This window comes from Salmo trutta, chromosome 25 (assembly GCF_901001165.1).
Source record: "Salmo trutta chromosome 25, fSalTru1.1, whole genome shotgun sequence".
In the NCBI taxonomy this organism is placed as follows: domain Eukaryota; kingdom Metazoa; phylum Chordata; class Actinopteri; order Salmoniformes; family Salmonidae; genus Salmo; species Salmo trutta.
Genome location: NC_042981.1, coordinates 18860358 through 18874162, shown reverse-complemented (window position 1 = coordinate 18874162; position 13805 = coordinate 18860358). Strand labels below are relative to the sequence as shown.

The window sequence follows — 13805 nt, the reverse complement described above, 5'->3', positions numbered from 1 at the left end:
CAAAGGCACTTAAATATTTTCTTTCCCATTCACCCTCTGATTGGCACACATACACAATCCATGTCTCAATTGTCTCTGTAAGCTGTCTCCTCCCCTTCATCTATACTGATTGAAGTGTAATTAACAGGTGACATCAATAAGGGATCATAGCTTCAACCTGTCCTGGAAAGAGAAGGTGTTCCTAATGTTTTGTACACTCAGTGTATACTGTAGCGCTTTAGAAACAATTAGCAGTGTAGAAGCATCTTGAAGCTATGTTCACTTTGGAAATATTTTCTTAGCACCTCATACTATTCTACTTTGCAATGCAAGAAGATGTCAAAGCCATGCAGAGAGACAATCAAAAATCGCAAATTGTAATTTGTTCGGGGAAAGAATGAATCAGACTTTCCTAGTCTTGCTCAGCAGCTTCATTACGTCTTGCTATGACTACCACAAAAGCCAAAGCCGGGAACAGTGCATATTGGTGAGAAAACATACCACCACAGGGCATGCATACAAATCGCTTAGAATATATTGTTTTGATAGGTATATTCATATTGGAGACATGGCTACTAGCTACTATCTCAATGTGCATGTGTGTTTTTGTGTATGTCACTGTGTGTGCATCTGTGTATGTGCATGTGTGTTTTTGTGTATGTCACTGTGTGTGCATCAGTGTATGTGCATGTGTGTTTTTGTGTATGTGTATGTGCATGCGCACATGTTCTGTTTTGAGGCCGATCACTTTTATTACGATAAAGAAAGCATCCATACACTTATCAGAAAGGTGACTATATTTGCATTGGCTTCTATATTTATTAACATACAGTACAGTCTCATGCCTGTTTTGTCACTTGTGCCAAATTGTCATTTCAGTATTTTTCATATTGACGATGTTGTCAAATCTTCTATAATCTTTTGCTCAGGATTACATTAGGGTTTGGGTTATGATACGGTTTACAGTTAAGGGTTAGGGTTTTTGGGTTATGATACGGTTTACAATGTGGGGTTAGGGGTTATGATACGGTTCACAGATAGGGGTTATGGGTTATGATACGGTTTAAAGTTAGGGGTTAGGGTTTATGGGTTATGGGTTATGATACGGTTTACAGTTAGGGGTTAATGGTTAGGGGCTAGGGGTTATGATAAGATTTACAGTTAGGGGTTAGGGGTTAGTGGTTATAAGGTTTACAGTTAAGGGTTAGTGGATAGGGGTTAGGACTTATGATAAGGTTTACAGTCAGGGTTAGGGGTTATGATAAGGTTTACAGTTTGGGGTAAGTGGTTAGGGGTTAGGGGTTAGGGTTTTTAAGTTTTACAGTTAGGGGTTAGGGGTTATGATAAGGTTTACGGTTAGGGGTTAGTGGATAGGGGTTAGGAGTTATGATAAGGTTTACAGTTAGGGGTTAGGGGTTAAGGGTTAGGGGTTATAATAAGGTTTACAGTTAGGGGTTAGAGGTTAGAGGTTAGGGGTTAGGGGTTAGGGGTTATGATAAGGTTTATGGTTAGGGGTTAGGAGTTATAAGGTTTACAGTTAGGGGTTAGTGGTTAGGGGTTAGGGGTTAGGGGATATAAAAAGGTTTACAGTTAGGGGTTATGATAAGGTTTACAGTGAGGGGTTAGTGGTTATGTGTTCTGATAAGGTTTACGGTTAGTGGTTAGGGGTTAGGGGTTATGGGTTATGATAAGGTTTACAGTTAGTGGTTAGGAGTTAGGGGTTAGCAGTTAGTGGTTATGGTTTAGGAGTTAGGATAAGGTTAACAGTTAGTAGTTAGGGGTTAGTGGTTAAGGGATTAGGGGTTTAAGGTTATGCTTTGGTTACATTGAGGTTAGATGTAAATATGATCCATAACACTTCGAAAATAAATGTATTGAGCAATTGGCATGTGATGAAAACAATGTGGGGCCAGGTTATTCCAGGTTAAACGTCAACATCTTGATGTGATTCGACTGTGGTTATTTTAGGGACCGTGACACAATACCAGCCTAATTCCAGTTGACATTCATGTCAATGCTCTCACTGTCCTGAGGGCCAGCTGCCAAGCCACAGGGCTCCTTCATCCTTCTCCTCATCCCCCTTTTCTGTGTACACCAGACCACCTGCACGTGTGTTGACATATCTTAAACATTTAGGATCAGATTTTGAATGTGATGGAAACATCCCCTTTTAGAGCACTTAAAATATTCATGTTTGCGTTGTGTGTTAAATTTGATCAGTGTGAATTATAGAGGAGTGTTCATGTTTTGGCTATATGCATAATTCATCGGGTGGAGTGTCTTCCACACATCGCTCCCCTAATGCTCCCCCTGAAGTTTTGTTTGCACTCCACTGCACAGTCAGTCAGCCATTCTTTATTGATGAACAGGATACAGAAACAGAACGGTACCTCTTGCACAACTCCACCTTGTCCTTAACATTGAGTGTGACTGTGTTGGCGAATAGGATTATTAGTAACTAGCCATTGTTGCTTGTCTTTGAGTGCTGTGATGTGCTAGAGTTAATTTCATAAGCCATTGTTATTGTGCTCTTGCAATGTAGAAGGCTCTTAATATGAACTGTGTAGTTTAGTTGGAAGTCTGAAGGCAGGCATGCTGTAAAACAGATGAGCATTTTTATTTTACACAGTTATGAAGGGTTTTTGTCTGGCTGTGTAATAAATTGGGACTTTACCATTCTGAATACTACTTTTGTTCAGATGTTTCCCTAGTTTAATAGATGGAAGTAATTGAAAGTAGGTAAAACATGCCTTTCAAATCTGCCTCAATCTATGTTAAATAAAGGACCCTTTCAGACTATAAATTAGCATGGACTTCCTGAACTTTGGTTGAATGTAATAATAATGCAGTAATTGCATTGACACTCTTGTGGTTAATTGCACATTCAGGGGCAAACGCAATGTTCCATCATGAAAGGAAGGCGATAATGTTGTGTTTTCAATGCTCTAGCATTTCCTATTCTGGATTCTGTAACACCCTATAATTTGCTTATACGTAAACAAACAATAAACATCCTGCTAGCAGAGCATTGCATTTGAGTATGTGACTTGCACCCATAAAGAATACCCATCTACGTTGAATAATCCTGCCTCCACTTGCCTCAAGGACAAATCCTACAATGTCATACTCCTCTCTCTCTCTCTCTCTCTCTCTCTCATATCTCCCTCTCTCTCGCTCTCTCTCTCATCAATATAGTACCTTGCGAAAGTATTCACCCCCTTGGCATTTTTCCTATTTTGTTGCCTTACAACCTGGAATTAAAGTAGATTTTTGGGGGGTTTGTATAATTTGATTTACACAACATGCCTACCACTTTGAAGATACAAAATATTTTTTCTTGTGAAACAAACAAGAAATAAGACAAATAAACTGAAAACTTGAGCGTGCATAACTATTCACCCCCTCAAAGTCAAATATCTGGAAGACTGAAACAGGTTTCCCTCAAGAATATCCTTGTATTTAGCGCCATCCATCATCCCAGTCCCTGCTGATGAAAAACATCCCCTCGGCATGATGCTGCCACCACCATACTTCACTGTGGGGATGAGGTTCTCGGGGTGATGAGAGGTGTTGGGTTTGTGCCAGACATAGCTTTTTCCTTGATGGCCAAAAAGCTACATTTTAGTTTCATCTGACCAGAGTACCTTCTTCCATGTGTTTGGGGACTCTCCAACATGCTTTTTGGCGAACACTAAACATGTTTGCTTATTTTTTTCTTTAAGCAATGTTTTTTTTCTGGCCACTCTTCTGTAAAGCCCAATTCCGTGGAGTGTACTACTTAAAGTGGTCCTATGGACAGATATTCCAATCTACGCAGTGGAGCTTTGCAGCTCCTTCAGTGTTATCTTTGGTCTCTTTGTTGCCTCTCTGATTAAAGCCCCCCTTGCCTGGTCTGTGAGTTTTGGTGGGCGGCCCTCTCTTGGCAGGCTTGTTGTGGTGCCATATTCTTTCCATTTTTTAATAATGGATTTAATGGTGCTCCGTGGGAGTTCAAAGTTTCAGATATTTGTTTATAACCCAACCCTGATCTGTACTTCTCCACGACTTTGTCCCTGACCAGTTTGGAGAGCTCCTTGGTCTTCATGGTGCCTCTTGCTTGGTGGTGATCCTTGCTTAGTGGTGTTGCAGACTCTGGGCCTTTCAGAACAGTTGTGTATATATATACTGAGATCATGTGACAGACCATGTGACACTTAGATTGCACACAGGTGGACCTTATTTAACAAATTATGTGACTTCTGAAGGTAATTGGTTGCACCAGATCTTATTTAGGGGCTTCATAGCAAAGGGGGTGAATACATATGCACACACCACTTTTCCATTTTTTTTAATATATATATTTTTTCATTTCACTTCATTAATTTGGACTATTTTGTGTATGTCCATTTACATGAAATCCAAATAAAAATCAATTTAAACTGCAGGTTGTAATGCAACAAAATAGGAAAAACGCCAAGGGGGTGAATACTTTTGCAAGGCGCTGTATCTAGTAGATGTCATGAACATGTTCCAATACTGTTTGTGTGTCCAAGAATGATCTTGGCATACTCCTCAACGTTGATCAGGGAGTCATAGTGTGCTCAGCTCAACTACCTCATTACAACTGCTATACTAGCAATCATTCCTGGCAGCATCGCTGGCTATATGCCACACAGTCTCCTCAGTTTGAAAATAGTCCTGGTTGGTTTCCAGTGACACAGTTACGAGGCTGTGTCCTAAATGGAACTCTATTCCTTATATTGTGCACTATTTCTGGCCAGAGCCCTACAGGCCTTGGTCAAAAGTAGTGCCTAAATAGGGAAAATTATGCTATTTGGGACTTACAGAGCAGACAGGAGTGTATGTACTGTGTCTCTGCAGGGATTCAGGCCATTAGTCTCAAAGTGCCTACTTTACCTGCTATTCTCATATCTGATTTTATGGGGAATCATCAAACAATGCTTTTTTTAAGGTTCTCTGCAGTCTCTCTGTGTATAAATGCTATTTATAAACCACCACTCGTGGCTGTCACTGAGAGATTGCATTGAGGTTTTAGCCTCAGTAAAAACAGCTACTAATTTATATGCATGGGAATATTTGCATAGTTGTGACATTCTTTGTTTTCAAGCCAAAGCATGTAGAAAATGTGTTGATTGATGGGCCATTCCCATACTGTACATATTATCTGTCTTTCTTAGACTTGTGATTTAGCTGAGGATTTAGATGATATTGTATTGATATTGTAGGTTCTTGTTCATGGATATAGAATTATGAAAGCAAGCTAAACCTTCCCCGGCACATTCCGTTTGTCCTGGCATTCCAGCATGGCCAGAGGTGAAATAAGTATTAAATTGTCATACTTGAGTAAAAGTAAAGATACCTTAATATAAAATGACTCATGTAAAAGTGAAAGTAGCCCAGTAAAAAACTACTTGAGTAAAAGTCTAAACGTATCAGATTTTAAATGTACTTAAGTACAGGGGTGGAAAAAGTACTCAATTGTCATAATTGAGTAAAAGTACAAAGTAAAAGTACATTCTACACATCAAATTCCTTATATTTAGCAAACCAGATGGCACAATTCCCTTTTCTTGACAGCCATGTTTAGTGACTCCACCAGATCAGAGGCAGTAGAGATGACCAGGGACATTTTCTTGATAAGTATGTGAATTGGACCTTTTTCCTTTACTGCTAAGCATTCAAATTATAACTAGTTCTTTTGGGTGTCAAGGAAAATGTATGGAGTAAAAATAAATTACCTAATTTTCTTTAGGAATGTAGTGAAGTAAAAGTAGTCAAAAGTATAAATTCTAAAGTAAAGTACAGATACTCCAAAAAACTACTTAAGTAGTACTTTAAAGTATTTTTACTTAAGTACTTTACACCACTGACCATGGCAATTCACTTCCTTAAGCATCACGTGTTAACCATGATGCATCATGTCTTGTTTATTGTTGTAAAGGCCCTAATCCAGGCTTGTGAATCAGATCTACCCAGCTATGAATTAGATATTTAATGTTCCACTGCAGATCTGTATATGCAATACAGACTGCAGAGGGAGAGGGAGAGAGGGAGAGAGAGGGCGCACTCTCTCCATTATGATCTCCTATTTCTCTCCTCCTCCTCTTCCCTCCCTCCTCCTCGTTCTTTCTAGTCCCTCATGTACACACAAACAGCAGTATGTATAGCCTGGAAAGGAAAATCGATGGTAAAGAATTACAGTGTGGTAATGAACATGATCCTGCTGTCTGCTCTGTGAGTGGGCAGCAGTGTTGCTTTCATTACCCTGTGGTGGTATGACCTTCCTGTGTGCTTTGGAGACAAGACTAGAACATTAGAAAATCACACAGGCTGCCATTCAATGCAAGTTCACTGGACATGCATGTCATGTGATTCATTGTGTCCCAGATAGCACCATATTTCCTATTCAGTGCACTATGGACCCTGGTTAAAAGTATTGCACTATATAGGGAATAGGGACAGTAGGGTGCTATTTCGGATGCAGATATTGGCTCTTTACCTACCTTTAGTAGCCTGTCATGTGACGAGTACCTCTTCTCCTTCATAAAAATGACATACTGTATCATGCCAGATCATCCTATAGGCTAAAAGAGGCCTTTTCCAAACGTGAGGTAATCATACATTCATACATCATACAGGCCTGTGGTTTTGGCATGTGTCAGTGTCAAGTATGGTCTGGCTGACTATGTTGATAGACCGTTATGTCGACATGATCCCATTCACTCTATGGCACGAAATTAAATTCTCCTGTCAGAATTTTTCACACCTCATCACATTGACTTTATTTAATTTGCCCATCATCCTTCCTTTGTAGCTAGGCAGCCATGCAGGCAGGCAACCAGGCAGCCATGCAGGCAGCCAGCCAGGTAGCCAGGCAGGCAGCCAGGCTGAGAGAGTAGCGAGACACTTATCTTGTCATTCCATACTTTCCTCAGTGTAATTATGGCAGTGATACCTTCCCGCGTGTCAGGGTCATGTGCTAGATGTGTCCGCTGCAGTCCACAGATCAGGCTAAAGCAAGATGAAACAGCTCCTCTGTTTGGCACCCCCACACACTTCTAATGCTGAGTAAGTGACCCCAACACAGGGATAACATTACTCACTCTGGGTGTAGAGGAGAGGAGAGCAGCAGGGGATGTGTTTAAAAGTAAAAATCTCTGTTCGGAACTATAGTGTATGGACAGGCTAGTGATGCATGTAAACACACATTTATTCTTTCTGTTAGAATATTTAACCAGTTTATATTTGTACTGACGTTATTTAACCAGAATCTAGTTGTACTGACGTTATTTAACCCATTTTTTGTTGTTGTACTGACATCATTTCAACCAGTTTATAGATGTGCTAATGTCATTTCAACCACTTTCTAGTTGTACTGATGTCATTTCAACCCATTTTTATTTGTACTGACGTCAATCAGTTTCTAGTTATACTGGTGCCATTTCAACCTGTTTCTAGTTGTACTGACCTCAATTAATCCGTTTCTAGTTATACTGGTGTCATTTCAACAAGTTTTGACCCCTGGGTATTGTCCTACTAAATGGACACATTATACAAATGGATGTTCAAGACTGGGGTGAAATATAACTAAGTATCAGAGCATCTTCGACTCAGGCTGTCAGTGTCACTGCTGGTGTCATGAAATGAATGAAATGATCCAGTTCAGATTATAAATTATCTATTTTTCTCTCCCTCTCTCTGTCTTATGTTGCAGGTGTTTGAACCTGACTTACAATGGAAAAACTGCTGGTCTGTCTGTTGGTTATCGGAATGGCAGTGAAGGCCCAGATCTGTCCGAAGCGCTGTGTCTGTCAAATACTATCTCCCAACCTCGCAACCCTCTGTGCCAAAAAAGGGCTCCTCTTTGCCCCCCCGAACATTGACAGGCACACTGTGGAGCTGCGGCTGGCCGACAACTTCGTCACCAGCATCAAAAGGAAAGACTTTGCCAACATGACCAGGCTGCAGGACCTTACCCTGTCCAGGAATACCATTAGCTTCATCACGCCGCATGCATTTGCTGACCTGGAGAACCTCCGCGCCTTGCACCTGAACAGCAACCGTCTGACCCGGATAGCCAATGACACCTTCAGCGGCATGTCCAAACTGCACCACCTCATCCTCAACAACAACCAGCTGACGTTGATCCACCTGGGGGCCTTTAATGACCTGCTGGCCCTGGAGGAGCTGGACCTGTCCTACAACAACCTGGAGTCCATCCCCTGGGAGGCTATCCAGAGGATGACCAGCCTTGCCACCCTCAGCCTGGACCACAACATGATCGACTACATTCCTGAGGGGACCTTCTCTCTTCTCCAAAAGCTCAACCGCTTGGACGTGACCTCTAATAAGTTACAGAAGCTTCCTCCTGATCCTCTGTTCCAGCGGGCCCAGGTTTTGGCCACGTCTGGGATCATGAACTCTCCCTCGTTCGCGCTGAGCTTTGGTGGGAACCCACTGCACTGCAACTGTGAGCTGCTGTGGTTGAGGCGCCTGAGCCGAGAGGATGATCTGGAGACATGCGCCTCACCGCAGCATCTCTCTGGACGCTACTTCTGGTCTATACCTGAGGAGGAGTTCCTGTGTGAACCTCCTCTCATCACCCGGCACTCCCATGAGATGCGGGTGCTGGAAGGCCAGAGGGTGGTCTTGAGGTGCAAGGCCCGGGGGGACCCTGAGCCTGCCATACACTGGATCTCCCCAGAGGGGAAGCTGGTGGCAAACTCCTCCCGAACGCTTGTGTACACCAACGGCACCCTGGATATTCTGATCAGCACAGTGAAGGACACAGGATCCTTCACCTGCATCTCGTCCAACCCGGCAGGTGAGGCACATCAGACTGTGGAGTTGCTGATTATCAAACTCCCACACATCTCCAACAGCACCAACAACATCCAGGAGCCTGACCCTGGCTCCTCGGACATCTCCACATCCACCAGGGCTGGGGCCAACGGCAGCAACCACACTGGGGACACCAAAACTAGCACAGATAAACGGGTGGTCATCGCTGAGGCCACATCCTCCACTGCACTGATCAAGTTCAACTTCCAGAGGAATATACCTGGGATCCGGATGTTCCAGATTCAGTACAATGGCAGTTATGATGACTCTCTCGTTTACAGGTAGGTTCCGTTCAATCCCCTCTTGGTGATTTTATTGACCGGATTTGTGTATGAAATTCGTGGTGAATTTAGTAATGCCCTAATGGATTTAATTTCAATCAAGTGCACTTATAGTATTGGTTCAGAGATGTTTTTATGGAGATTCATCTGTGCATAATATTATCTGTGCATAATAATATCACATTCACACACCATGCAAACCCAAAACGATGTTTTATAGGCTATCAACCACTTGTTTGTAAAATCAATGATGGTGACCATCTTTATTAAGCAACACATTATACTAAACAACCAATATTCAATTGCTTAGCAATTACGGTAGCCACAATCTGAGATTTAAAAATGTTTAGCTAGTAGCTCATGCTAGATTTGTGGGATTGTAATCTATTACATTTCATGTTAGGCTGTTGTACAGTGAGCGATTGTATTTGCACAACAGAATTGAGTAAACATACAAATATTTACAAAAAATACATGGGAGTGGAATTACAAAAACACTATCCTAATGTTATTACATCTGTTATAGATCCTCTGTAATCCTTGAACATTAATTAGTAAAACCCCTGCAAAGCAAAACTCACATCCCCACATTGGCTCAGAGCAGGCGGGCTGTGTGACAGAGGGATCAAAGAAAGACAGCAGTCTCTCAGTCATGATTTCATATAGATTAAGATGAGCTGAACTCTGCATCGTGAAGCAGCACATAACCGGCCTGTTTTCTCTGTGATGTGAATAGGAGATTCTTGAATTTCGAAGAGGTCCTCAGTAAAATGGCTAATTCAGTCTCAACAACTACAACTAACTGGAATTGCAATGGGCACATGCAGTACATTGATTTACATAGTTGGAGAACTCCAATGGGCAGGAAGAAACCGTCTGCGATTCATTAACGAATACATCTGTCACTTTTTTATGTTGATCTAATAGGGAAGGATCAATCCCTTTGCTCTCTTTGCCTGTAGAGGCATGAATGAAAACCAATCCTATATCTTTTGAGCATAGGGCATGTAATGGCTGGCTGCAGCATCTATCCTCAGAGAGTTGGGAGTGGTGAACACCAGGCTTCTTTTGAAAGGGTTTCTAACATTAGCGTACCTTCAGGTTGTGTATTGAAGAGTATTACTCATTTTCCACTAATATAGTCTTAAAAATAACTTATTTAAAGCTTCACACAACTACAAAATCACATTATTCCCTCTCACTAGTCCTGAGTTTGTGTTCTTGTGTTTATATGAAGGATCACCAATGGTCTCTGGGTTACATTGACCTTTTGAATAGCATGTCTCCTGTCTATATATCCCACAAGCACAGGCCATTTCGGTTTTACTGTAATTTTCTCTATAGTTGTTTCCAGGGGCACAACTTTCACTGGGGACGGGGAGGACATGTCCCCCCCACATTCTGAAATTGCATTTTTGTCCCCCCCAGTTTTATAATTGGAATGTGATACAAAATTAGGCAATGGTATGATTTAGGACCATGTGGACACCTCTGAGTGGATGTGGATGACTGGATGAAACTGGATGAAAAAAAAAAAAGATGTCCCCCCACTTCTAAAACCAAAGTTGCACCCATGGTTGTTTCACCTGCACACAGTCATTTTCCTTTCAAGCATATTTATTACTCAATGGGGGGTGATTAAAAAATGTGGGCATCAAGCAAATTGTACAGCAAGCTTTTATGTGCACACAAATCAGGAGAATGAGCCTCTTTTAAAGCACTCCAACTTGGGCCATTTTAGCCAGCAAAAAGTCCTGTGGGGCAGGTAATACCTGGCTCAGATGTGCTTAAGGCATAAAAGAAACAGCTTCATTCAAATTAAATGGTCCCAATTTCCATGTTATTGTCCAATAAACACACCCAGGCTAACATAACAATCTTGTTAAAAGTATGTGTTGTCTGTGTCTCACGTGATTTTAAATAGGTTTAAACTAAAAGAAGAAAAACATTCCATTAGCCGTAGATTGCGATGACATGGCTGGATGGAGATGTGCTGTGCACATTGCCCGATGACTGTTGGTGGATGTCAAGGATGTCAACCTGCATGTGAAGTCAGCCTACATTATCTTGGTTTGACAACCTCAGGCTCAGCAAATGTTAATAGTAAATAAATCAGTGGAAGTGTTGTTTACTTTTTGGGCGCTATTGTTTTTATCTTTTACATTTTAATAGCTGAACAGTAATTTTCTTGACAATCTACAGTACTCTACACTGGTAGAGAGCCACGTTACGTGCCTGCCATAAGCTACGTTTTCTGCATGAAAGGATTCAATTAATTGAATTTCTTTGGCAATGCAGTCAGTTCCATGTGGTTTTGAGCATCGCAAAATCATAAACAACAAAGAAAGGAATAAAATACAGTATTTACTGGTTATTCTGTGACGGTCACAGTTTGAAAGATCGATATAGCTAAGCATTTTTAAATGACAACGACAATCTCTGCCAAGTAATGTTGTTTTAACTCCTTTTTGTATAGTGATGAATATGTATACACTCGTAAGTCACTCTGGATAAGAGCATCTGCTAAATGACTAAAATGTAAATGTAAAAATGGATATCCCTTCACTCGAAAATTACCATGACTGGCTTAAAGTCTTTCCATTGTCAGCCATTTCTAGAATTGATCAATGTGTTAACTGTTCAGACTTTTCCGGCAGTTATTTAAGACCATTAAATTCTCCAAATATTTGTCAGAAGATGGTTAAAAAAGAGGGAAGGAATGGACAGGCCTGAGAGCGTTGTTCATGAAATGAGTCCTTGCAGGTTCTTAGAATGAACAGTCCTAGGCAGATATAGCGAGGACAACTTTAATAAGAGAGATAATAACACAGCTAGCCACCAATAAATGCTGCTTTCTTGCCCACTTTCTTCCAATTAAATAAACACCACAATGGCAAAGACAACATTAGAGGTCAAATGATATTCAGGAATATAAATAACATTAGCATTCACCTAGTCAATGTATGCTGTCTAATGTTATACAGGAATATTGCACACACAATGCTGTAACATCTTGAGATTGTTTATGTTGTCTTTGAACATTTTAGGTTTCATTGCTCTCCAAAAATATATTCATTTTTATTAGCCTTGTAGTTTTGGGATAATGAGATGTGAAACAATATCTATAAAATGCAGCAACTAGCATTGTTTTAAGACTATAGGAAATTGCTTGCCAGAAACAGAAGTATATTTTTAACAATTGGTAAGAAAAGAGTATGCATTAATGACATGAATTGTCTTTATAACACATTTAATTTAAATCCACATTGATATATATTTCCTTTGTCCTTCTCTCCTCTCAGAATGATTCCCCCCACAAGCAAAAACTTCCTGGTCAACAACCTGGCTGCTGGGACGTCGTACGACCTGTGTGTTCTGGCCATCTACGACGACGGTATCACCTCCCTCACCGCCACCCGCGTGGTGGGCTGCGTCCAGTTCACCACCGAGTCTGAGTACCTGCGCTGTCATTTCATGCAGTCCCAGTTCCTGGGAGGCACCATGATCATCATCATCGGCGGCATCATCGTGGCCTCTGTCCTCGTCTTCATCATCATCCTCATGATTCGCTACAAAGTCTGCAACACCAGTGACTCGGGCAAAGGCACCCTTGTCACCAACGTCCACTCACAGACCAACGGGGCGCAGTCTCAGGGGTGCACAGTCACACCCTCTGTGTCCAAGCAGGCCATGGGAGGGTCAGACGGAGGGGGTGGAGGATGTCTAAAGGCTGTTGGCCACGCGTCGGATACGCTAACGCACTCGTCCGAGACCTCTCTCCCAGACTGCTCTACTGCTACGTCCCAGGTGACCCAAAGCTGGAACACACCTGGATCCTCAGGGTCTCTGAAGCCAAAGCGCAAGCCTGCACCAAAGCCCTACGCTGCTGCTGCCACCCCTGAGCCCAATATAGAGGCCTTCCCCAATGCTGAGACCCAGAATACCAACCGCAACAACTCCACGGCTCTGCAGCAGCCGTCCGCCCCAGTATTCCACTCCCCGCTACCCTTCTCGCGTGTCAAGGACACCCCCATATTGAGACGTGCACACCCCAGACCCTCCTCCAAGTACCTGACCTTACCGGTGGAAGGGGTGAGGGCCAAACGTAGGTACTCTCTAAACGAGGACTCGTCCAAGCAAAACTGCTACGTTGGGACAACACAATTTGGGAATATGTGGTCTAAGCGGAGTATGTCCATGAACGGGATTGTACTTCAACAGGAAGATATAGACAGTGTGAAGGCCACCTATTCCAGTTCAGAGTGGATTCTAGAAAGCACTGTGTGACTGTTCTGTTCTGTTTGCGTGTGTGTGTGTGTGTGTGTGTGTGTGTGTGTGTGTGTGTGTGTGTGTGTGTGTGTGTGTGTGTGTGTGTGTGTGTGTGTGTGTGTGAGAGAGAGTTGGGAAATCTGTTTTTGAACCATTTTTTTTTTTTTCTCCTCGGGTTTCAGTTTACTTTTATTTTTATTTTCAAAGACCAACAATAAAACGGATGCTTGCCTTGTAGGAGTCAGAATTGCATCCCTGCTTTCCTTCGATGGAGAGAATCTCCAGGAGGGCTCGGAGCCCAGAGCTCAGCAGTCCATGCAGTGTTTTCATACCCATACAACAAAGAAACGAAAAAGGAAAACATTGAGAAAAAGAAAACCAACATACCTGTCCACTTACACATTACATAGTCCCGTTGTTAAAGTTGTGGCAAGA

The 13805-nt window shown here is 42.0% G+C and overlaps 1 protein-coding gene across 1 annotated transcript in view; it reads left to right on the top strand.

The window, feature by feature from the left end:
- Positions 1-13445, top strand: part of lrfn5a (leucine rich repeat and fibronectin type III domain containing 5a) — a 43068-nt gene extending 29623 nt beyond the window's left edge. Inside the window, exons 2-3 of the mRNA XM_029713108.1 lie at positions 7694-9101; positions 12404-13445. Coding sequence (XP_029568968.1) covers positions 7714-9101; positions 12404-13388 — 2373 coding nt within the window. The 5' untranslated portion in view covers positions 7694-7713 and the 3' untranslated portion in view covers positions 13389-13445. The remainder of the gene's footprint in view (positions 1-7693; positions 9102-12403) is intronic.
- The last annotated feature ends 360 nt before the right edge of the window (positions 13446-13805 follow it).